The 25,696-nt window shown below is 49.0% G+C and overlaps 2 protein-coding genes across 2 annotated transcripts; both read right to left on the bottom strand.

The window, feature by feature from the left end:
- Window positions 1-4,944: 4,944 nt before the first annotated feature.
- Window positions 4,945-10,511, bottom strand: LOC120657081 (zinc finger protein CONSTANS-LIKE 9-like). The gene is made up of 5 exons (XM_039935334.1): window positions 10,213-10,511; window positions 7,987-8,690; window positions 6,876-7,076; window positions 5,925-6,229; window positions 4,945-5,720 (listed from the first exon to the last, which is right to left on the bottom strand). Exons 2-5 carry the CDS (start codon window positions 8,572-8,574, stop codon window positions 5,591-5,593), a joined length of 1,224 nt encoding a protein of 407 aa, XP_039791268.1. The 5' UTR covers window positions 8,575-8,690; window positions 10,213-10,511; the 3' UTR covers window positions 4,945-5,590.
- Window positions 10,512-20,658: 10,147 nt separating this feature from the next.
- On the bottom strand, window positions 20,659-22,023 carry LOC120653730. The gene is made up of 3 exons (XM_039931409.1): window positions 21,445-22,023; window positions 21,373-21,389; window positions 20,659-20,683 (listed from the first exon to the last, which is right to left on the bottom strand). Exons 1-3 carry the CDS (start codon window positions 22,021-22,023, stop codon window positions 20,659-20,661), a joined length of 621 nt encoding a protein of 206 aa, XP_039787343.1.
- Window positions 22,024-25,696: the final 3,673 nt, after the last annotated feature.

Below are 25,696 nucleotides of genomic sequence, written 5' to 3'. Positions count from 1 at the left end.
CGAGAGAGAGACGGCAGCGTCCGCGTGAAGGCAGAGATACTCATGGAGTAGGAGGTAGAACAAGGTTAATAATTCAGCCAGCTACTTGCTATAAGGATCATTGCAGTCTATCTTTTAATCCACTCATATATTAGTTAGTCCTTCGTTATTAATTTAATATTTTATTTGTCTCTCTCACAATATTTTTTGGCCCACTAGTTAGTCCTTCGTTATTAATTTAATGTCTCACTTGTCTTTCTTTCAACATTTCTTGGTTTTTGTGTCGAACCCGGTGTTGACGATCAAAATTGGCATTAGACAATACGGACAGGTCTGACCGGTACGCCCTAGCGGTCTGACCGGTCAGGCGCTGTAGTCGGTCCGGTAGCAGCCGACCGGTCTGACCGGTAGGGTCGACCGGTCTGATCGGTTCAAGTGGAATCCGAGTACAACTAGGGATTTTAATAGATTTAGATCTTGTAATAAGATTTCTTACGGGATAAATCCACCCCACCCTATAAATATAAAGGGTCACGGCCGATTAGGGAATCCAATCGATCAAATCAATACAACTTTTATCTTTTTACTTTTTTTTTTGCCATAGCTTTTTCCCATTTACTATCTGCTATTCCTCCTTCGTCTCTACGTCGATTGAGGGCGTTCTAGGTGGCCTGCCGACCCTAGAACAACCCTGCGTGCGCCTGCCCCGACGGGTCCTTCCCGGGCGATGTTCGTTGGTCTCGCCGCCGGCCTGCCCGGCGACAACCGGTCTGACCGGTATACCCGACTGATCTGACCGGTTTGAGCATCGGCGCTGCATCGTGCCGTCGCTCGCTGCGCGTTCAAGCGTTTTCGTGTGTTGGCCCTAGTTCTGTGCCAACATATTTTGGCGACTCCGCTGGGGAAAAGAAGAAATAAATCGGTTGCCATGGCCGATATTCCTAAACCTGGTGAAGTTGATTATGCCAATATCCGGAGGCCGAATGTTCAACAAATTTCGGTCGAGCATCAGAAGATTTTTTATGGCGTCCAGAAGAAGATCAGAGAAGATAAGGAGAAGGAGATCTAGAAAATTAGAGAAGAGAAGGAGAAAGAGATCCAGAAGCTGGAAGAAGCAGCCATGAACCAGTACATCTCGCACTTCTCCATCGACCGGCAAGGGAAGGTCACGACGGATGACGCCTTCGACGCTTCACAGTTTGAGGTAAAATTCGAGGAGAACAACAGCCTATCCAGCCTATCCTTAATTTCGAAATAGCCAATGCTATAGATGATATTGTTTCTTCTCATGTGAATACTAAGTTGGAATTTATTGGCCAAAATATGCATGATATGTTTGACGACGCTTTAGTCGAATTGAAATACATCTTGGTATGAAATCTGTCGGTAACAATGCATCTACATCTAATACCGATAAGACAATGTATGGTTCGGCAATTCCAACTAATAATGTTATTGTGACTAATTCGGCTAATCAGTGAAGCCGAATTAATTATAATGCATCACCTAACGTCAATGTGCCATATGGGTCATCAAGTTTGTTGCGACATTCTACACCGCCGAACTTTGCTCAACCTAATAATACACCGATCACTAATCGGCTTAACGCCGATGATGTTGGATCAGGTAGTATTAAAGATGAGGTGATTAAGATATTTCTGCAAACTTTTGGTATAGAGCCTAAAGCCAAATACCGATCTTATCAAAGACCATACCCTGAGAATTACGATTATGTTGTATATCCTCAAGGGTTTAAAATTCCTGAATTTGTTAAATTCACTAGTGATGATAGTAGAACTACATTGGAGCATATTGATTAATTTATTATACAATGTGGTGAAGTTAGCACTAATGACATTTACAAATTGAGATTATTTCCTTTATCTCTATCGGGTGCTGCATTTACTTGGTTTATTTTATTGCCACCCAATTCAGTTTTTACTTTTGCTGATCTAGAGCAGAAATTCCATGATTATTTCTTTACTGGTGAAACTGAATTGAGATTGTCACATCATTTTTCATCGGTTAAACAAAAAATACATGAAGGTGTTTTTGATTATATTAGAAGATTTAGAGATACTAGAAACCGATACTATAGTTTGACAATTTCTGATAGAGATTTGGCTGATCTAGCTTTTGCTGGTTTACTTGATTTTCATAAAGCAAAGCTAGAGGGACACGAATTTTTAGATGTTAGTCAAGTACTACAAAAAGCTCTGGCTAATGAAAGTCGAGCTAAAGAAGCTAGAGATTCGCAAAAATCCAACGAAAAACCTAATTGTCCTGTTTATGTGCTTGGGTGTGATTCCAATTGTTCGGACGATGAAGGTAAAGATGTTTATACCACTGAATTTGTTTGGCCCTCCAATGATAAACCTTGTGTGTGCGGTTCTCTTAAGTCGATTCACAAAGATCGGCGGGAAAGATTTACTTTTGAGGTATCCAAATGCGAGAGAATATTTGATAAATTGTATAAGAATGGATACATCAAGATGTCGCATGTCATACCGCCGCTTGAAGAATTAAAGCGGCGAGCTTATTGCAAATTTCATAATACTTTCTCTCATGCGACTATTGATTGTAATGTGCTTCGGATACGGATTCAATCGGCTGTTAATGAAGGCCGAATAATTGTTCCACAAATGAAAGTGGATCAGAATCCTTTTCCTACACATACATATCTACTTGAGTTGAGTAATCCCAAAGTGTTAATTCGGCCGAATCAAGCCGAGTCAACAAGAGATGAAAATGTAATTATCGGTGAAGAGAGATTGGAGCCCTCGAAATCTCACCAGGAAGCTCCAGCGAAGAAGATCCCTGAAGATTTATTGAAGGATTCAACGCTCGGGGGGCAAGAACAGAAAAAGGGCGCCAGGTCTGCTCAGACCGGTCCGACCGGTCAGGAAACCGGTCTGACCGGTCACTCTGGGAGTTCTGGAAAAAATTCCAGAAACAATAAGAAAAAAGAAAGGCCGAGTTTTAAAGAACTCTTGGCCAAATATGAGAAGAAAGGAGTCGTCCAGAAGCAGAAGGGACGGCCAGATAAGGTTAAGGATACAAAGCCATCATCGTCTCAAGTGCAATTGAGTTTAAGCCAAAGTAATTTATTTAATGGGCCGATTGCTCCTTGGTATTGTTGGTATCCTTGTTATATGTCTTTGGATTATAGTAGGATGCACATACAGTCATATTATATTCATTATCCTCCTATATATTCAAGTTTTGTTTCGCAAAGACCGATTAGCGATAATCTGGTCAAAAGGGACACTGATTGCGGCAAGGAGTGTGAGAAAAACATAAAACAAGATTCAAAATATCTACAGCCGAGGTGGTGTCCCTCAGGTTTGTCCCACACTCAAAAGAGGAGGTTGCAAAGGAAACGCAAGAAAGAGTCCATGGAACAGCAAGCGGAGGTTGTACCAGCAAAGTCGGCGACCATGAAGCCGGTATGGAGGCCCAAGCAAGTTGTTTCGTCTTTAGTTTGAAGAAGAAGCAAGATATGGCCGATAAATTATTATCGCCCTTAGCACAAAAAATGGCTTATGTATTCATCGCCCTTAGACAATTTTTGTCCAGAAGAGTGTTCTTTGGCACGCAAGTTTTGCCAAAGAACAGGGGGGCATATGATGACGACCAAAATTGGCATTAGACAATACAGACCGGTCTGACCGGTACGCCCTAGTGGTCTGACCGTTCAGACGCTGTAGTCGGTCCGGCAGCAGCCGACCGGTCTGACCGGTAGGGTCGACCGGTCTGACCGCTCCAAGTGGAATCCGAGTACAACTAGGGATTTTAATAGATTTAGATCTTGTAATAGGATTTTTTGCGGGATAAGTCCACCCCACCCTATAAATATAAAGGGTCACGGCCGATTAGGGAATCCAATCGATCAAATCAATACAATTTTTATCTTTTTACTTTCTTTTTGCCCTAGCTTTTTCCTATTTACTATCTGTTGTTCCTCCTTCGTCTCTACGTCGATTGAGGGTGTTCTAGGTGGCATGCCGACCCTAGAACAACCCTGTGTGCGCCTACCCCGACGGGTCCTTCCCGGGCGACGTTCGTTGGTCTCACCGCCGGCTTGCCCGGCGACAACCGGTCTGACCGGTATACCCGACCAGTCTAACCGGTCTGAGCATCGGCGCTGCATCGTGCCGTCGCTCGCTGTGCGTTCAAGCGTTTTTGTATGTTGGCCCTATTTCTGCGCCAACACCCACCTGCAAGCTTGCAGCCCGCTTCTCCTCTCTCTTCCATCTCAGCATTTAATTTTTTTTAGCTTGTTATAATACTTACTCTTAACCTTTGGACCCCCACCAGAAAGCTCATGCAGTGCAGGCGTGTAGCCCAGCCTCATCACTTCCTTCCGGCCCACAGCGATCAATAATGGCGAAATAGCCAAAATCGTCCCTCAACTATCGCTCAAGGCTCAGTTTCGTCCCTAGACTTTGAAAACGTTCACTTTAGTCCCTGAACTATGTTAAACGGGTCAATTTCGTCCTCCTCACGACGTGGCGTGCCATCGTGGACCACCAAGTCAGCGCCCAGTCATCATATAATGGAATTTGACCACAAAATTGGATCTGTATGGCGGAATTAACATGGGAGATGACGAGGTATTGATTGTTAGATTTCATTTCAACGGAGAATTTGTTCTTGATAGGTCACAGATGCAGTATTGCAATGGGGATTTCCGGGTCTGAGGCTGTGAACGAATCTGAGTTTAGCTAGCTTGAGGGTAGAAACGGTATTTCCCATCAGATGATGATTGGGCGCTGACTTGGCGGTCCATGATGGCACGCCACGTCGTCAGGAAGACGAAATTGACCCGTTTAACATAGTTCAGGGACTAAAGTGGATATTTTTTAAGTCCAGGAACGAAATTGAGTCTTGAGCGATAGTTGAGGGACGATTTTGACTATTTCGCCATCAATAATCTCACGAAAACGAATGCAGCGGGCGAGGAAGGAATAGAGATACTCCGTAGCATTTTCAGATGAAATAACCACAAGAAGGCTCATCCTGGCACAAAAAAAAAGAACTTACAGGGGTTCAGTGTCCAGAACGTGTCCTAACAAGAACAAGCTTTACAATCACCACGGTATTTTTTTTCTTTACAAATGTTAGGTCAATCTACAAACATACACAACCGAAGAAACTTGAGAGGTACAGTGTATCCTGTTAGGCTGTCACCCAGAATGTACAACCTGGCAGCTCACCGCAGAACACCATAGCGGAAGCAGGTGTGGTCGCCATGCATGGAGCGGTGGAGCTGGAGTACGATCGCCCATGACTGCATCTGACCGATGCACAGAGGGGCAGAGCGCGATTCAGACCACTCATCCACAAGCAACTGAAGATGCACGTTCGGTCCAAAGAAAATGGAGCGGTAGCAGCATCATCTTCCGGCATGTGTGCATCTTTCTTTTTTTGGCATTTTCGTCCCAAAATTTGGTATCTCTTTTTATCCCTTTTCCCCATATTTCAATTGCAGGCTCTGCTGCATGCAATTGCTTGTGCTCTCCAGTGATCTTGCCTGCAGCGCAACCTACAACAGATGAGCAGTTGAAGGTTGCAAGGCTGACACTGGAAGATACCCAGTCGTATTCAGGGTTCAGTAGCTTCTTGTTTGGCTTAGCGGATCGTAGTCATACGCTTCGCCAGCCTTGATAAAACGCCCCTTGACCCTTTTTCTCACGTCTGCCCTAGCCTTGCGAGAAGCATATCTGATCTTCTTGTCAAACCTGTTGACCAAATTCATGAATATAAAAGTCAATTCACAACTTTCATGAGGAAATACAATAGTGAAATTAAAAATAAGAGACAGCAAAAGTAGGAGACGTTTTCCTAAAACATAGTGTGATCCGATCTATAATATAAGTTCTAAGAAACAGAAAAAAAAACATTTTTCACAATTTCCTAAATAACCCACAATTAGATGTGCTTACTTCCGTCTCTTCTTCTTCTCCTTGTATCGTGTGAGGGCATTATCTCTGCTGCCTCCAGCAACTGAGACCTCAGGACCAGGAGGATGCCAGGGTGGCTCACCCATGAGGAGCATTGGTGATACCCCACAATCTTGGTGATCTCCAGCACTGCTTTCACCAGTCAAACCAGAGAAGGATTGAGATCTACTGGATCTAACTTGCCTAACAGGAATACAAAGGCTGGAATCAGCCCGTGCTCCTGGGTTTGACATTGCAGAATCAGCTGAAACCACATTGCTACATTCCAGCTGCATATATTTGGGCTCCTGAAAACATAAAGATGATCCCGAATATTTAGTAAAACAACAACATGTTTGACTTCCTATGAACACAACAACGAATTCAATAAAATGGAGTAATTGTCTGCTACACAACCCTTTTAAATGCAAGAGCAAGATGTAGGGGATACATCATACAGGTGTTGAAAGTTGCAAAAAAAAATGAAGTGAAAGAACGTGAAGTTGTTATTAGTTTATCAAAACAAGCATTGTATTCCATGGATGGAAAAAAATTAATAACCAATTTAAACACCAAAAGGCCCTGAACTGAAACCGAGTGAAACCAATGCAAGCTGTAGATAACAACTAAGGTAGGAAAAATAAACTGATCATAGCTAACTAGTAGCTTATGGGGAATATGGGAAGCCTTCAGGACAGTAGTTCTCTTTCGCACAACAAACATTACAAATGAAAATATATACTCTAACCATCAGCATGTGATAATTGCGTGAATTGACATTGTAAGATTAAGGTTCTAGAATTATCATGAACATTGCTTTCATAATATTTAATTATCTTTGTTTCAAATGTCATATTTTCATAGAAATTCATTGCTAACTATCAACTTGTAGACTGTGTCGATGTCCTAAATTTATATTTTGAATCATAAGGAGTGTAAAAGAAAAGTACAAACCTCATTAGAATCAAAAGGTGGCATCTCCTTCATTTCAAAGTAACTGTCAATTCCAGCATCATCAAAGAGTTGCTCTGTTTGAATATGAGAGGTACCAAACAGTTCTTCATAATTCTCGAAAGTCAGGTCAGTATCATCCACACATAAGTCCTCATACATGCTACCATCATTGAACTTATCATCGTCTGCGGCATAAGGTACCTGAGAAATGTAAAAAAATGTTTCATAAGCATACAACAGTGACAGAATTTATTTCCTTTTTTAAAAAGATAATCGTGATAAACAAGCAGATCCAAACTGATTCAGCTTGCAATTGTTCAACCGTCCAGATTAGGAAGTCATCAATACAAATGCATCAAATCACTTGGAATTGGATCCCTACCAAGGCGTGGGCGCAGGTTGTAGGCGTGGGAAGGAGGAGGACAGAGGATGATGCGCGCCCGACGGCTTCTGGGCGCCGTGGTCGCGCAAAGGGGAGGAGGCAGGTGGGATTGAGAGGATTGCGGAGGAAGAAGTGACGGCTGCTGCCGCGCTACAGTACCCGCGGTGCTACAGTACCGCGGGTACTGTTCGCGAGATGGCGGCTAGGGTTTGGGGGTCTCCCGGCTCCCTGAGGGAAGCCGAACGATATGATTGCTCTTGCTTGATTCTCTCTCTATTGTTTAGGGATACTTATATCCTTTTACAAACCAACTAAATTATGGAAACAATTAAAATATCTAAAGGAGCAGATCTTAGCCACTAGTGCGACGGCGGCGTTGATACGTGATCATCGGCGGCGGCTGCGCTGGCTCGGGCGCATGGGCCGGCTGGGCCTGGCCCATAACAGAACTTTGGGTAGCCACACAGCAATAGTAGCGACAGAACTTAGGAATAATGAATGTACAGTATCTTCCAAAGATAAGAAGTATAGGAATTGAACTGCTGCACGACTGGAACTGTAACCATGCATAGTTACTATCGTTATGCTATATTCATATGAGAGCACTCTTTATTATATACGCTAAGTAACTTTGCATGCAATGAACGAAAAGTCTTAGAAGTTAGGACATGCAGAAACTTGGAAGAATATTCAAACACTCTTTGGAAGAAGATATGAAAACCACAGCACCTTTTGCATCATTGAAACTTGTCCAGCAGGCTGATCAATGGCTAGTGGCAGAACATTGAATCCATCACCTGAAGAAGAGCCTATCAGAGGTTTAAGCTTATCGCTAGTGGGTGGATCACTCATGAGTGTTGTGCTAGCTATTTCCAACAATCTTTTATCATCTGAAGCACCACAATGATTAGTCACATCACCGTCATCAATTGTCATCATGCTCATTCCATCCTCACAGTTGAGCTCAGCAGCTACAGTAGGGATATCCATAACAAATGACCAGATTCTCGAAAGCTCTGCCGATGATGGGCACCCGGAGTAACAGTTTATGGCCTGCCTTTTATGCCCAGTAGCCCCTGATGCTGCATCATGCCCATTCCAATCGCAATTTTGGCAAAGTGATGCGTTCTCCTCAATACAGCGGACAGCTGCAGGCTGTGAGCAACAACGATCACAAAGAAGGGTCCTTGTGTGACGGCGGGACAGCGCATTAGCTGAATGAACATTACGATCGCATGATAAGCACAAGGATGCCGCATCTGATCTACAGTAAATCATCGACCTTTGTTTCCCACAGAAATCACAAAGGGCAGCCATGATCCTGGGCAGTATTTGGGAAAGATTCCACAAGCTGCTCACTCCCACTACCACCGCCACCTTCCTTGGCTTCCTTGGCTTTCTTTAGTAGTTGAATTCAGTGGAATCCGATGTGACTGTGGCATATAGATGTAAAAAGTCAGTAACAATACAGCGAACTTATAGTTATATCTGGCTGTTTGGCATATAGATAAAAGTTTGAGTATCAAAAAGAACCCAGCAACTTTTCCCTGTGATCATGAAAACAGCAACATGTTCTGATCCACCAATAGTAATTTACAACATATACACCAAGCAGCAAAAATAGGCATCTACTCTCATCCTGTCATCAGCTAGTGTCAATCCAGAATACATATGACCACTTCCTTATGTGGCTACATAGGATGCTTCCACTTAGAGAAATTTGGGGTTTCAACAGAGTCGTCCTAGATCTGCCAGCCAGGGCATAGAGAACTCGAAGTTTCAGTATGGAAGACTGGAACACTAATTTAGGAACTTACACCCTTAACAAACTAGAGTTTTAAGACTATACCACTGTTGCAATCATGTTGCCTCTGTAAAGCTAAGGGAGGGAGAAATCAGAGTAGATTCAAAACACTTCCGCTAAAGTGACCATGATGCATTTGATAGCACCAAAAGATGCAGGGAATAGTCAACTTGGGGCTAAGCAGACGCTAATTGCAATTAGCAGCATTGCTTTGAAGAAGTAAATGATTCCTCTACAGCCAGCTTAGCGCAGCATATCAGCACACAAGCGTGAGAAACAAAAAGGATGAAGTGCAACCAAAACTTTAGCAACCGCCAGTGCAAGTGGAGACATAGTTATCATTCCGTTGGCAAGTTAGTATTTTTGCATATCCAGAAGGCACCTTTCGAAGCACTTAGGTGTAAGCGCCGCGTCGTACTAAGTTGCCACACGCCAAACTTCCATTAGAACAAACACAGGTGCTAAGCAGCACTAACCGTTACTTTTCTTTTGCGCACATATCACATATGCGTGGATAAAGCAAACGGACTTTCTGCGCCACTAAAATAAACGTGGTAAATTTCGCTATTATCTTTCAAAAACAGACAAAATTCAATCCTTTTGACACCAATGAATAGTTGCGGCTAAGAAGAGAGAAAACAGCGACGTAGAAGCAAAGCGCAAATATATTATCACTATTTCACTGTGCGTCAGTATGCAAAAGCAACTTTTAAAAAAAGGAGAGAGAAAAAAAAAGGTTCTTTGCCGGCTGAATTTTCTGCGGATACAAGCAAAGCCAGAAGCCACAGTACTTCGGTGATTAGACGGGGTAATCAAGACTAGCAACTGAGTCCGCCGGCTCAAGGACAAAATCAAACGAACCCAACCATTCACGTACGCTCTACGCAACACGGGACAAAACGTGAAGTGTCCGCAAAGAGGAAAGAAGAAAAATCACAGTTCAGACCAGTCAGTCCGACACATATCGAACTCCCTGGAACAGCGGAGGACTAAGCAAGCAGACTCGAAATCGAACACTCGAAGTCCCCGATCGAAGAAACAACCAACTCCACCCGTCGAAATCCAAGCCGCCCCTTGCAGATACGGAACGGAATCCGATCCTACGAGAACGAACAGCTCGCGCGCCGCGCGGTATAGCAAGAGCGACTCACCGAGGATCGCCGCGCGGCAGCTCGGGGCTCGGATCCCACCGGCGCGGCGCGGAACCTGCCGACGGCGGGGCAGCGGTGGAGAGGTCGAGAAGCTTCCGCCGCTCCGCGCGACAGCAAACGGCCTCTCTTTTGCGTTGGGGGAAGAGGACTAGGAGGAGGTTCTGCCAACAGGGCGAGCAGGGGACGTGGGGGGATAAGCGAGGCGAGGAGAGGCGCGGGGGGAGAGGAGGGGAATGCGATGCAAACAGGTGGGGAGGTGGAGGTCGCGAGGGGAAGAAGCGGAAGGGATGAGGGCGGGGCGCGCGGGGGGAAGGGGCCCACCCGGGTGCCAATGTAACGCGGGGCCCGGGGGGTGGAAAGGTCGCGCTGCCGCGGCCCGCGGTGCCCTTTTTGCGCTTTTCGCGGGGCAGGACCGTCATTTGGCCCCGCGCCCAGGATAAGGGGAAGACCCGGCGGGCGCCACGTGCGCGGCGCTTTTCGCCGAGTGGCAGGTGGGGCCGGCCTCGCTGCGGCGCTGGTGGTGCGCCCCCCGGCCGCCATCCCTGACACTTGCTCGGTTTCCACTTGTGACTTGCCGCCCCTGACAGGTGGTTCGCCGCTGCTGCCAGCAACGGCGGCCCGCCGAGCGTCGACGCGCGGCGGCGCCGGCGACCATGCGTCGATGCTAGGATTCCGGTCACCCGCACCAAACAAGCAACATGGAAAGGGAAGGGAGGCTGAAACGGAGATGGCCACCGGGGCGGGGCATCAATTCAGGCACCCCGTATGATCCTATCCTGAGAAGTGAGAACAAGCAGCTGCGGCGTGTATGGTCAGTGGATAGCTGGAGACTTTCCAACGGGTCTTATCAGTCCCCACTCCAGAACTACAGTAGAATTTTGCGTACATATCTGCCCCGACGAGGCGGTGACTTGAGCCATATCCAGGAGGAATCAATCAACCAACACGAGGGGGTGACAGGCACTTTTACCGGGGCCCGGTGGAGAGGTCGAGTGGAGCCTCGTGTCACGACCAGCGACCAACCAGAGTTGATTGTTGTGACGGCACCCGGCCTGCTACTAGACCAGGAGTGCACGACTCCACGAACAGGTCTTTGTTCTAGTCCATTTGTTCTGACTGACTTTGGAACCGGAATAAAATGTGACTTTTATCCCGAGTCTAATGGCTAGCTGGGCCAACGGGGGACATGGGCATTTTGTTCCGGTTGAAGCCACCAACCGGGATCAAAAGTGGTGCTTTTATCCCGCCTGTAGTCTTGCACCGGGACCGAAACCTTTTACTAGTTTTTTTTCTTTCTTCCACGCGCGGCTCTGTCTATATCTCTCTCATCTCTCATCTCGATCTCTCCTCCAATCCTTCTGTCTCTATCTTATCTTCTTCCCTCTCCCACTCTTCCTCCTCTAGTTGCGCAGCCGGAGAGATTAACTGAGCGGCGCGCAGCAGGCGGCGAAGCACCCGGAGGCGGGTTCGGGCACGGCGGCGGTTCGGCTCGCTTCGCGAGCGAGCGGCGCTCGCGGCCAGCGGCGAGCGGCGCTCGAGGTGAGATGCGGCAGCGGAGCGAGATTCGGCTCGCGTCGTGAGCGAGCGGCGCTCGAGGCGAGCGGCTGCTGGAGCTGGACTAAGCGGCGGGGCTGGCCGGATCTGAAGCAGCGAGCGAGCAGCGCTCGCAACAAGCTGCCAAGTGCGGACGGCGGCGAGGACCTGCTGCGCGGCACGCGGCGCGGACCTGCTGCGCTGGGTGCAGCGTCTCGGGAAGCTCTAGCGCGGCGAGCGGCGTCCGCAGTCAGCGGCGAACGGCCGTGCACCTGGCCTAGCCGGTGAGAAATTACAGATGAGTTCGTCTTGTGTTTGTCAATGATTTGTGTTCGTGTTTGTGAATGATTTGGTTGGGAGTTTCTTGTGAAATAGATGCTGTCATGTGAATCAATCCGAACTCATGTGTTGTATGTGTTGTGAAACAATTGTTGTACAATGAATCAAATTTAACTCATATGATGTGAATCCTTCTGTTGTATTTTGTTCTCGATTTGATTGCATCCCTATGGCGGTCGAGGTGGAGTTGGAGGTCAAGAATGTGGAGCTGGAGACGAAGCTGCAGGGGTGGCGTGGAGGATGAGATTTTTTTATTCCGAAAAATCATATCGATTCTGGTTCAATAGGTGCCGGGATAAAAGGGATAACATTTGTCCCGGTTGACCAGTCCCGGTTGAAAAACCGGGACTAAAGCCGGTTGGGAACCGGGACTAATAAAAGGTTCTGTAGAGTACCGGCGGCACGCCGGCAGCCCGGCACAAAGAGGTCGAGCGGATCAGACAGGCGGTCTGTGCTGCGGTGGCGGTGCTGCCCGCCTCGTCGTAGGCAGTGGGCAGGCGCGCGAACACTCCACGTCTGCACTTTGGACCTGCCATCACTGACGAAGTGAACTAGTGAAGTGACGAGGCGGGGACGAACGAGGCATGACGCACCACGCGCGGTGATGCGGTCGCGCCTGCCCGGCTGCCCGTGGGCGTGAACAACAAAGCAACGTGCCCCTGATCCTGTCGTGGGCAGCCGCGGAAGTGCCGAACCCTGCGCTTTTGTACTACGCGCACGGCAGGCTGCTCGTGTTTTGTTCAGAGTTTCAGACGGAGCGGGCCGGGAGCAGGCGCGACAAGGGCAGGAAGGCCGAAGGCATACACGATAGGATCGCCTGCGGCGGCAGCGCTGTTCGTGTTGCGACGTGACCTAGGCAGCCCAAGGGATCCGGCTCCGGCGAAGTGGCATGCTGGCATGTAGGAGTAGGACCTGCTGGGGCGTGGCCGTCGTCTGGGGGCGGGGGAGCAGCAGCCGCCGTCAACGTGACCTGCCGCTTCCGGCGCCGGCCACAGCTAGCTAGCGTTCCGCGTCGCTGTTGTCCCGTTGGTTGCCACCGGAGACGACGGAAAAGGGAGGAAAGGAGGAGGTCGCCGTCGGCGTTCGTGACAAAAGGAGGTGTCGCTGCGTGCATCGATTCGGCTGTGATCGATGCGATCCGTATATGCAGGTGGAGGTGCCGATTCCCTCGTGGAACCCTGTGCTCTCGGCGTATGGCCAGCTGGCTGGTCGGCTCTGAAGCTTGCTATCGCAAACGAATACGGCGCGCGATCGGTGCGCCCGTACGTGGACAGCATCCGTCTTTGGGGAGTTGAGTCCATTTGGGATCAAGTTTTCAGAACCCCAGGGATCGGGTCCCTCTCAAGTTCTCTCCAAAACTAACCTTAACCATGGGCGTACGATGATCGAGGAGCCCACCCATTAAACGCCGTACAGTGAAAAGGTATCTCCGACAAAACCAAAACTGGCTCGTGTAGCCTATAGTTTCGTTGGCTAAAAAAGCTTCAGGTTGAATTTGAGTCTGCGGAAAATTTACAAGTCTCATTGGGCACAGTCGCAGGCTCATTGCAGTTGCAACAATTCATCTCTAAATCCACAATCCACTACTGCTATTCACAAGCTAAGTGTATTCTATATCCTTCTCCTAAATTTAGTTCCATCTTGCTCTTGTATATCATGAAATACCACACTTGTATTTTGCAAGAATACATGCACAGAACATTAGAGAAACCACAATCTGCTCTTGCTAATGCTTAAACCCGACCAAAAGATGTTTTTTTTTGTAGACATGGTAAGTAGGTCAAGACCAGAGCATGTGAAGAATATCAGGTTCATGCCATTTTTTTTGTTTTGAGGAAAGGCTCATGCCATTTAACTGTGATGTCCTTTCCAAAAAATTTGACTGTGATGTGGCATAGCATGCCAGGGTTGACTTCATCTGATGGGTATCCTTTTTCTTCATATATTTTTGCTGATCATTTTGCTAACTAGGTATCATGGATGTCCAATATCCATTACAAAAAAGTATTCCATGTGCCTAAAACTACTACAGGCTAGCTTCTACTTTGTCAATGACTCAATGTGTCATGCTGAAGAATTGAAGAATGATGACTTTGCCACTCTACTTTTGTTTCACAGAATTTGGCAGTAATTTCCATGTAGAATGATTGTTCATCCCACACTATTTTTTTCTATATGGCTGTATATTGGTGTGTGATGATGAGGACGAAGCATGATAATACATACCCATGAAATTTGATATTTCATATAGAAAATATGCAACATGTTATGGTTCTATATTTATCTGAAGTTTTGCAGTTTGGTCGTGTGGGACCGAAGCCGGCGACCAGAGGGGGGGTGAATGGGAGCCGATCAAAATTTCTTCCGAAATTCGAACCGTCGGCCTATGTCCCGAAAATCACCCAAACCCTCAAGCGTTCTGACCAAAGTTTGGAATAGCTATTGAAAAGCTAAACCAACACAAAAGGTCTCGAACGAGCGAGAGAAAACCCGAAGCAATTCGGAAGCGATTCGGGAAAACAACTGATCTGAACAGCCAGGACCGGTCTGACCGGTGCACTGGACCGGTCTGACCGGTCGGGGCTGTGCAAAAGCGAGTAGACCGGTCTTGCCTACCGGTCTGACCGGTGGCACCCAGAAAACCCCCGAAAACTTAGATTCAAACGGTGAATCTCGATCAAACGACCATGAAAATCGATGAAACTTGGGGGATAGCTTCGCCCCTACCCCGTGAACATATCCCCAAAAGATCTCGTCCTAAAGATCAACAAATCTTGAGAATTATGGAGGAGATCAAAAGGGATGGGGTTTTCTCTAGAACTCAAGAAATCGAATTCGAACGAACTAGTGATTCCAGAGGGTTTAGAACAGGGCTAGAAGCACAGGAATCACATCAAGGAACTCGTGGAACCATCGCAATCGTGTGCACCAAAAACGAAACCGAAATTCATCACAACCGGGCACAAAAACCAGAGAATTGAGTTGATTCAAAAGCCCAAAGGGCACAAGAAGGATAGGGCCTCCTTTCCCAATCAAATCCCTTACAAGGTTTCAACAATCCATGGACAAAATCAACTCAAACGAGAGGAACAGAGGGAGGGAGACGCAGGGGCGGCGGCTTGGGAAAACAGAGAATTCACGGACAAGTTCTAAAAGCCGCGCATGACCTAACACAAGTGAAGGGGTATTTATACCCGCGGGACCAGTCAGACCGGTGCGCTGGACCGGTCAGACCGGTTGGTTAGACCGGTCAGACCGGTGCCAGGGACCGGTCAGACCGGTTGGCCTGCAGCACCCCCTGTACATGATCTCATCCGACGGCCGAGGTTCTTTCTTCGAAACGAAGTCTTCTCCGCGATGCCGCCGTCTTGATGAAGATCCAGTCCGCGGTTTTGGAGGGTCCGCGAAACCCGGGTAGGTGGCCGGTTTTGAGAAAACCGCCAAAACCTCACGCGCGGGAAGATTCTCGCCTCCACGCCGTGGCCCTAGACGCCGTTCCCGCCTCGGCCTTCTGACGGCCCTAGACGCCGCCCGACGCCTGTCACCTCCTCGCCCGCAGCGAGGCCCTAGACGCCGTCGACGCCCGTCGCCTCCGTCAGTCCCGAGACCGACGCCCGTGCCTCCACGACTCGGCGTCTTCAACCGCCGTCCGCCTCCTTGGTTTTAGGGCGCAAACCAAGAAACTCACCTTCCGTTGCCGCTTGCGCCCTCGATCCAGGAGTGGACGCCACAATTGCCGCCCGGTCCGAGCTCCGGTCCCGGCTGCCCTTCACCGCCGACCACCGCACGGTCCATCGGCCACAGCACCTCCACGGCAGCTCCCCGTCGACACTCGACGCCCGTGTACCTACAATCCAAAGATCAAGCTCACGATCACACTGCACGGTTGACAATTCACTCATCACAGGCAGGATAGAGTACTCTCGTTCCTCAGGTCGCCATCTCGCTACAAGAGAAGCGACCATTCGTCCCTGCATGTTAGGAGATGCCAGCGGCGGGCTGTGCATCGCACCTAGGGATGCGGCTATCAGGCGACATGTCGAGGAATTTGGTAGAGGATGTCAGCTAGATCTCTCACCTCCGTCTGGGCCAAGTCAGCATTGTTACGAAGGCACTATGACCTAAGGCAGCTGGGGCGATCCTCTAGACCTCTCATCCCCGGGAGAAGCCTCTCATCCCCGGGAGAAGCAGCGATGGATGTGCATGGCTGCATGGCTAGTTATTGATCGAATTGCAGGTATTAGTAAGAGGTATGATCTGAATGACTGAATGTGATAGATACATAATTCGGGGTGTTTGATGCATCTGAAACACTTGAATCATATTCTGTAAAAAATTGGACATTTTGAAGATTGCAAGCGATAATGTTAGTAAAACCATCGAATGTCTTACAACATATTACAACCTTTCCATCATATACTCCTATCTTTGTACTCCTAGTCATCACCTATTAACACCCAATCATTCTCGTCACCTTATAATAAAAGAGTATTTACCTACACTCTACCACCAGTAGGCGGTGAAACCAAATTCCTCTCCACTGCTTTGATGGGAGTCGAAGTCGCACCATCCCCTTCTACAAGCAGGTACCTTGAAATCCTCAGTGTGCTGGAACCTTGACAACGATGGGTATCAGTTCGGCTTCCAAGGGGGAAGGTGTTGGGTGTACCCTCTGAAGTTGGAGGAGCCTCCTCAGTGTGCTGGAACCTTGACAACGATGGGTATCAGTTCGGCTTCCAAAGGGGGAAGGTCCTGGGTGTACCCTTTGAAGTTGGAGGAGCCACCGTGCGGTTAGGGTAAGGTAGTAGTAACTAGGGGGTGCACATGCTCCCATAAGAAAATAAACAATTAATGAATGGGATCAAATTTTTACAAGAGTAAAGTGCGTCTCCGGTCCCTAAACTTGTTCGACTGTGTCATCCCGGTCCCTAAAATCGTAAATCGATCGTTTAGGTCCTTAAACTTATTTGATTGTGTCAATCCAGTCCCTAGACTTATAAAACATCTGTTTAGATCATCAAACTTATCCAGTTGTGTCATCCCAGTCCCTAAATTTGATTTTGAGTCTCATCTAAATCCAAACCGGACGATCTAAAATCTCTATATCAAAAAATAATTTATAATTTTTTCATATGAATTCGAATGAAGACAAACTTTATATCAAAATTGTATCTCTCGATGCGATCTACAACTTTGCAGTTAAAAATTTTTTGAATTAAAATTTTTTAGAGTCCCAAAATTTAATTTTAACTTTTAAATTTCAAAATCTATAAACTTATAATAATATTTTGAGACCCTAAACAGTTTTAATTCAAAAATATTTCAACTACAAAATTGCAGGTGGCGCCGAGGGCTACCATTTTGATATAAAGTTTATCTTCATTCAAGTTCATATGAAAAAGTTATGAATTACTTTTTGATATATAGATTTTATATCGCCTTGTTTAACCCATATGAGACTCAAAATCAAGTTTTGGGACCAGAATGACATGATTGAACAAATTTGAGGACGTAAACATTTGATTTTCTAGTTTAGGGACTAGGATGACACAGTGGAATAAATTTATGGACCGAGATGACACAGATGAACAAATTTGAGGACCTGAACGGTCGATTTGTAAGTTTAGGGACCGGGATGACACAGCGACACAAGTTTAGGGACCGGTGATGGACTTTACTCTTTTTACAATATATACGCACCCAACATCTTAGACTTATATACTCACAAGGCAAATACGCCCTCTACTAATTTGCTCTAGCTTCGCCACTGGCTACGGAGGAGGAGCTAAACATCGAGGACGCTAGGGTGGCAAAAGGAGAGACGAAAAGAGAGCGTCCGGTGGAGTTGCAGGAGCCGCCGCGGCGGTAGAGGAGGAGCTAGATGTTGACTTGTTGCTCTTGTGCCATCGGTGCGACATCACAAGTAGCACACTAGGCCTACCAGCACTGTCGGTACCTCTGGACTAGGGTACCCCCTCTTGCTGTGTTAAGACTCGCGCAGTTATCCGTAACTACGCCCTAAGGAGCTGAGCAGCCGGGCCCCTGGGGTCCGACTCCATGTCACCGGACCAACGGTCTCGGACCCGCTTCCCGCTCGGGAAGCGGGTCCGGTGTCACTACGTGTCCCAGAGGTGGAAATGCTCAGCACCTGTGACCGCGGACCCGGACCACCGCAGGTGGGTCCGGGACCTCCACGTTCCTATCCGGACCCCTTTGAGCTCTCGGCTCAGCTAGCTGCTCGGGAGGGGTCCGGAGCCGCCACGTGTCACGCAGACGCGGGCGCGGGCGCAAGCCTTCCGCTGGAAGCTCCCTCACCCACCCGCATTAAGTGCGAGTGGTTTAGGCATGTTCTGCTGCCGCTGGGCACGGGGCAGCTTTCGCCAGGCTGTACTATTGACCGCGCATTACCAAGGCGCACAGTGCAGTCTCTTGCGCCGCCCACGCCACGCGCGTCAGTCTGCAACGCCAGTTAGACACGACAGCTCGACGACGGAGTATCATAACGCCTACGAGTAGACCCAACAGTCTACGCCGCAACCTACACCGCCTTAACGGGCACTTCGCCGATGGGACAGGTGAAGACCCCCTTCGGTCAGAGAGTCTACAGGGCGATGAAGCGTATCCGATAAAATATTCTCCATCACTATAGCACGACAATGTCTTTTTCGTAGTATACTATACATCCTTGTTTGGCCCACCTGTCGGGGTTCAATGCTTGTGTACGCGTCCTCCTTGCGCTATAAAAGGGGGGCGCCCGCTAGAGAAGGACTCAGGTCTCAAAAGGGAATTAGAGGCAGATGATAGACTCTTCCCCGGACACAAGAGCAATAGAGCTCTCAGTGGACGTAAGGTATTACGCTCCGGCGGCCCGAACCACTCTAAATCTCCGTGTGTCCTTGTGTTCTTGCTTCATAAGTAGATCTGTCGAATCGCTTGCACTTTCTCGAGTAACCACCCTCTGGGATTAGGTGGGTGCATTACGCCACCCGGCTGTGGCCCTCCTCCTTGAGCCGCGACAAGCACTAACAGCCAATGCTTCCATCGACCACGCCTCCTATCTGGTTGACAGTTAGGACATGGTGATGGAGCAGCCATATGAGGGGGTAGATGGAGCCGGTGGTTGGAGCAGGTGGAGACGGTGGTGGACAAGGGGCGGATCTAGGGGTGCAGGGGGGCGGAGCCCCCCCTCCCCCCTGCATCAATGGAGGAGGAAAGAATGATTAGGGAGAAAAAAAGCTAATGAAAGAATATTTATGAGGAAGAAGAGATTAAACCAACTCCATATTTTGCTACATCCACTGGTGGTGGAGTAGTTGCCTATCTTGACAGTTTTTTTATTGTTCTGCTCAGCGTTGTGGAGCGAACTGGCCGGATCCTTCACCTAAATTCATACCATATTCGTAGAGCGATATGTAAATGCTTGATTCTCGGGTCAGCATATACGCATGCTCCATGTCCTTCCATGACAACGACTCGATGTTCAAGACGTTATCTCACTTCCCCTACAAACGAGGCTCAATATGTGCTGCTACGTATCAGCTTCAGCAGGGGCGAAGCTAGAGCTGAATGGAGGGGGTGCACTGTCCATGGATTTGCTGCTTGTCCTATTATTTCTATGGTGAAAATTTGTTGATTAACACTGAACTTGTATTTTGGTGTGGGTGCATGGGCACCCACGGAGCTCAACATAGCTCCGCCCTGCTTCACGACATGCTGGCCATGTTCCTCAAGCTATCCTCTTGAGCCTTTTCGATCAATCCTTATGGATAAAAGCAAGGAAGGTTTCTTGCTCCCTCCTCAAATGCAACAATTCTTATATTGTATATGTGATGATGTAAGTGGGGCGGGCTTTGCCGTGAACCCGCTGGGCCAGCCCGCGCCGTGAACCCACCTAACCCACGCCGCAAACCCGCATTGCTAGAGCGGTCATCGCGGCTATTTCCACACTGCCCAGCGGCGCCACAAGCCCGCCGCAACATAGCTGATGCTTGTGTCTGCATACGCAGAACACGTTTTTTTTTTTGCTAGCGCTCTCTGTCTAGCTCCTCAACGTACAAGCTAAGGAGTATATAAATGATCTATCTGACTAGTTAATAATTACAATTCTGCTGGCCTCCTTGAGCTAATTCCCACGAAGCAAAATGACGCATGATAATAAGTTGGAATGCGGTCATGCGGGTGGCCGCAAAGCGCGCAAGAAGCTGCGGACGTGTGCGGTATCGCCGCTTGAGCCTGCATATGCATCTACCGATCTACGGCAGGTGCGGACGCAGGGCGGATGGCCGCAACCCGCCCCACCTGCATCCTGAGATGTACTTAACTTGAAGCATTGCTGCGACAGCAGTATCTCGAATAAATAAAGAAAAGAAAAGAGGCGTGCAACTTAAGCATCTTCTCCCAAATTTAGTTCGATCTTGCTCTTGTAAATCATGAAATATATATCATCCTTATTTTTTTTGCAAGAATACAGGCACAAAGCACTGGAGAAACCACTATATGCTCTTGCTAATGCATAAACCCGACCAAAAGATGCTTTTTTCTAATAAAACAATTCTCTGCTCCTGAATTAAAGTCTTAGAGGTTTAAACCAGAACGGCACCTAAAATGCATAATAGAATATGAATCAATTGGTCATAAGCTACCATAGTTCATACTACATCTTTACAGCACAATGCCTAACGGAAGAGCCGAGTAATTCAATTTAGCAAAAAAAAAGAGTAAATTGCACCATAGGTCCCCGCACTTGTTCCTCAATTTCGCTTGGGTCCCTGAACTCTCAAATCGTGCATCTGAGTCTCTTAACCATGTTTAGTGGTTCATAAGCAGTCCAAAACACGCCAGCGCAGCACCCTTTGCCGACGTGGACTGCCATGCGGGTCATCGCTTTGCAAAAAAAACCATGCGCTTTAGTTTTCGTCAAACCCTAGTCCAGGACTGCCTATTTAGGACATGAGCCCTCTCTCGTCGCTCCCCCGCCCCCAAACCGGCCAAGGTTCCTCTGCCCCCCCCCCCCGCCACGTCCTCGACGATGCTGCTTCCGTCCGGGTGCCATGCATAGCGAATCGAGCGTGTCGGGCTCGATTCTGAGTGCCGGTCAACTCCCACTCATCTGGTGCACGGAATGCGGAGGGGCCAGAGTTGTGCAGCGCCGATCGCGAAAGGAGTGGAGCAAAGGGCGAGTCTTCTTTTGCTGTCTGTTCTACAAGGTGAGTGATTATTGCTCGGCAATGTGGGTATCTGTTGAAGGCTGTGCTTATTGAGTTATCCCATGTAGATGCATCATTGTACCTTATGTTGAACTTTTCCTACAATATTGGAAAAAAGATGTACTGATATGTTTGGATTCAGGGATGATCATACCTGAATGAACACATGGTCTTCAGCATTATCTGTTTGCGGTGGTGGTGCCTTCCTCTTCAGCTTTTGGTTGGGCTTAAGACCAGCCTTTTTCAGAGAGCAGCCAACAATGTTGTGGCTAGATTGGTTGTTGTATGAACAATGCATCTCCACTCCATGCCTTGACATCTTGGACCCATATTTTCCTTGAACTTCATGTGGTTGCTTCCTCCTTGATTTTGTTGGCATGCCAACCTTCTTCTCATAAGCTGGAGACAGAACCTTTAGATAGTTTACCACTTTATACCAAGTACTCTTATCTGCACATGGCCATATGTTGAAACCATAATCAGTACCAAATGCTTCAACAGAGTAACACTTGGGCACAACTGACTCTGTGGCTATGCTTTCATGCCTCAAGCAAGATATTGCATAGCTACATGGTAATCCTGTTAGATCCCACCTTCTACAGTCACAATGTCTGGCATTAATGTCTACAATATAATGAAAGTCACTAGATTGCACCTCAAAAACACCTTGACCAGCTGGAACTGCATAGCAAGTGTTGGCAAACTCTGTATTCTTGAGCAACTTCTTCCTCATTTTGGGACACACATTATCAGAGGTACTCCACTGCTCAAGCATCTCTTTTTGTTTATTGTAGTGCCTGGTCATGAGTTGTCCCTTAATCCTTTGCAACATACTAAGAATTGGCAACTCTCTGGCTTCTGGGATGTACTTGTTGAAGACTTCACAATTGTTGTTCAGGAGAATGTCACACTTGGGATACACACTGAAGAAAGCCCTCACCCGAGTGTTGGGTGGCATCTGTTCCAACCAGTCATAGGCATCTTTATCTAGAGTTTTTATAGCCTCCATATTCATGTTCCACTTTCTTACCACTACTACAATTCTGGATTTTGCGAGGCACTTGAAAAAGGTCTCTGAGGTGTACACAAAAAGAAAACGCCAGTGTTAGGCGTTCATTTCCTATTAATGGAGGCGTTCTTGTGTCCGCCTCAGTTAATCGATTAACAAAGGCATTCTTTCCTATTAACAGAGGCGTTCTTGTGTCCGCCTCACTTAATCGATTAACTGAGGCATTTACACTATAAAGTCTGCCTCAGAAAAAATAGGTCCAGCCCGTTGGCCCAGAAAGCCCGATTGCAAGCACACACACATATATATAGATAGGGTTAGGGTTTGGATTCATTTCTCTCCCCTCTCTCTCTCTCCCTCTCCCTCTCCAGCACACTTAGCCGCCGGCGCGCGACGCTCTCTCTCTCCCTCCCCGTTTCTCTCTCCCACGGGCAGACGGCGGTGGGTGCTCCCTCCCCGGCGGTGGCCGGCGCGCCACTTCCGGGCGGACGGCGGCGCCCGGGCTCCGAGCAAGCGGCGCAGATCCACGGGCCTCGACTGGCGGCGCAGATCCACAGGCCCTGAGCAGGCGGCGGTGGCGGCCCCGGCCGAGCGTGGCGCGTCGGGATCCGGTACTCTGGCGCGCGGGCCGGGGGTGGCAGATGGCCGGCGACCGCGGCGGGCGACGGACGGCCGCCACCGGGCGGCGGCTGGCGGCGGGCGACGGACGGCCGCCACCGGGCGGCGGCTGGCGGACGGCCGGCGGCGGGCGGCGACCGCGGCGCTCAGATGGGCTTGCCGGGCCCGTGATAGGCTCGGCGGGCCTGTCGCCTTTTTTATTTTTTTATTTGATTAACAGAGGCGTGCACAAGAACGCCTCCGAAAATGGTCCATTTACAGTGATTATAGCTCTGAGGCGTTTCCGAAAAATGCCTCCGAAAATTGAAAATGCACGCCTCCGAAAATAAAAATTGTAGTAGTGTACAGAACTAGATCTTGCACATGCCCAAAGCTGCTTCTTGAGATTCTCCCCTTTGAAATGCATCTGGAAGTTTCGGTAAAGGTGCCTGACAGAGAATCTATGCTCAGCCTCTAGAAATACTTACTGCACAGCAGGAATTAGTCCCTTTTGTTTGTTTGTCATTATTGTCCAGGGGTAAGAGCATCTCCAAGAGCTCTTGTATCCTTGTTTGGTTATCTAAAAAAGTAGAAACTCAACCAAAAACTGGATCCAACAGTATAGGTATCATGCTCTCTATTGCCGTCATGTAAACCATCCTCCACACTGGGCAAATTTGCCTCACCCCATCTGTCTAGTATCCCACCCACGCTCCTTCTCTCCCGCTGTCCTCTCTCCCCACGTGCTCGCTCACCGACAACGGGAAGCCCACGCCTCTGCTGGCCTTGTGCCCCCGCCAGAGCCGGCCCTGCGCCCCCGGCGGCGACCTCGCCACTCCATCTACCCCCGTTGCCACCGGCCCGGCACCCCCGCTCCAACACGGCGGCGTGGAGCGCCCCCGCCGGCCTCGCGCCCCTGCTCCGATAGCCTCACGCCCCCGAGTCGTCCCCGGCCAAGGCCGAGAGGCTCCTCTACCGCCCAAGCCCAAGCCGCCCCCGCCGTCAATGCCTCCGCCGCCGAGCGCCGCCCCCGTCCCCGCCTTCCCGGGCCACCGGCGAATGACGCTGCCGCCCACGTAGCCCCTGGCCGCTGCTCCCTCACCCGTGGCTCCCCTGCCGGTGCAGTCCGCCGGCGCGGCCCGCCACCGCAGCTTCTCCCCTTCGGTGTGGCCTCCCCTCCGACGCAACGTCCCACTCCTACAGTTCCCCTGCCGGTGTAGTCCGCCGCCGCGGCTCCTCTGCTGGACCTCCCACGCCGGCTGCCTGATTCACTTCGCTACTGGGCCTCCCCCGCCAGCGCCGCATCCCTCCGCCGCCGGGCCTCCGCCTCCAGCGCTGCATCCCTCCGCCGCCGGCGCCATGGCAGGAAGAGCAGCAGCGGCGCATTGTCCACCGCCGGGCTGTAGGATCAAGAACACCGACTAGAGGGGGGTGAATAGACGGTTTAAAATCTAAAAAGCAACAACACTAGAGAAATTTAATTAGTAACAAAGGAAAATCCTATGTCATGCTACTACTATCTCTAGATGGGTTTGCAACCTAGGGTGACAAGATACAAATCAAGCTATAGTAAAGTAAATTGCTCAAAGTAAAAACAAGAATTAAAGTGAGCAAGATGAGTAACCAAGCTTGACACAAGAATTTATCCCGTGGTGTCGATGACTTGCCGGTCACCCCTAATCCACGTTGAGGTGGATTCCAAGAATCAACCGCTTCTCTATCAAGAACCTCTTGATCTTGAGCCGGCTTGAATCAAGGAACCGCTCCACACCTCGATTCCACTAGAGTTGCTCTTCACCACTCCGGTGAGGTGAGCACAAGACATCTCACAACCGAAATCGGGGCTCCTCAACAATCTCCTTGGAGGAGCTCCACGAAATCCTCTTCTCCAAGCCGTCTAGGGAGCGGCAACTCCCAAGAGTAACAAGTCGATGACGCTTGCTTGAAGTTTCCCTAGTGCCACAAAGCTCAAACTCTTGATGCAATGCACTAGAAAGCCCTCACACCCTCAAGAATGCAATTTCTAAGCAAGTGTGTGTGAGAGAGGGATGCATTAGCTCTATAGTGTCAAGTATGCAGTCCAAATGGCCAAGAGCATGACCCAATGGCCGGGCATTGGGTATATATAGACATCCCTTCAAAAACTAGCCGTTACACTCATTTCTGCGAAGTCGCGGACCGTCCGCCGTTATAAACCAGTGAGTCAGAGTGCATTTAATGCATGTCAGAACAAGCCGTTACAGCCCTGGCGGACCGTCCGCGCCCCAGGGGCGGACCGTCCGCAGTTATGTGTTCCACACCACCAGAGACGAGCATCATTTCTGGTACAATTTTGAAAAAGGCCGGCGGACCGTCCGCGCCCTAGGAGCGGACCGGCCGCAGTTCATCCTTGAAATATACCAGAGACAACAATGTCTCTGGTACAAACTGTCAAATAGCCGGCGGACCGTCCGCTCCCCAGGGGCGGACCGTCCGCCGCACAGATCATAACCTCAACCTGAGAAAACACCCTCTCTGGTACAATTTGAGTTAGAGCTGCGGACCGTCCGCCCACCTGGGCCGGACTGTCCGCCAGTCACATCTAATTTCCACCAGAGCCAACACATGCTCTCTGGTACGAGTGCGGACCGTCCGCTCTCCATGGAGCGGGCTGTCCGCGCTTGTGCAGTCAGCTCTCAAACTTGATCTTTTTCAAATCTTTTCAAAACGTCGTTAGCCCTCATGCATGCACCTAGATATTTTGAGCAAAATGGCACTAACGACCCGTCAAGCACGAGTACTCGACCCCTCTTGATAGTAC

The sequence above is a fragment of the Panicum virgatum genome, chromosome 1N, assembly GCF_016808335.1.
Source record: "Panicum virgatum strain AP13 chromosome 1N, P.virgatum_v5, whole genome shotgun sequence".
NCBI lineage: Eukaryota > Viridiplantae > Streptophyta > Magnoliopsida > Poales > Poaceae > Panicum > Panicum virgatum.
The sequence above is the reverse complement of the archived record's forward strand: the minus strand, read 5'-3'. Positions and strand labels throughout refer to the sequence as shown.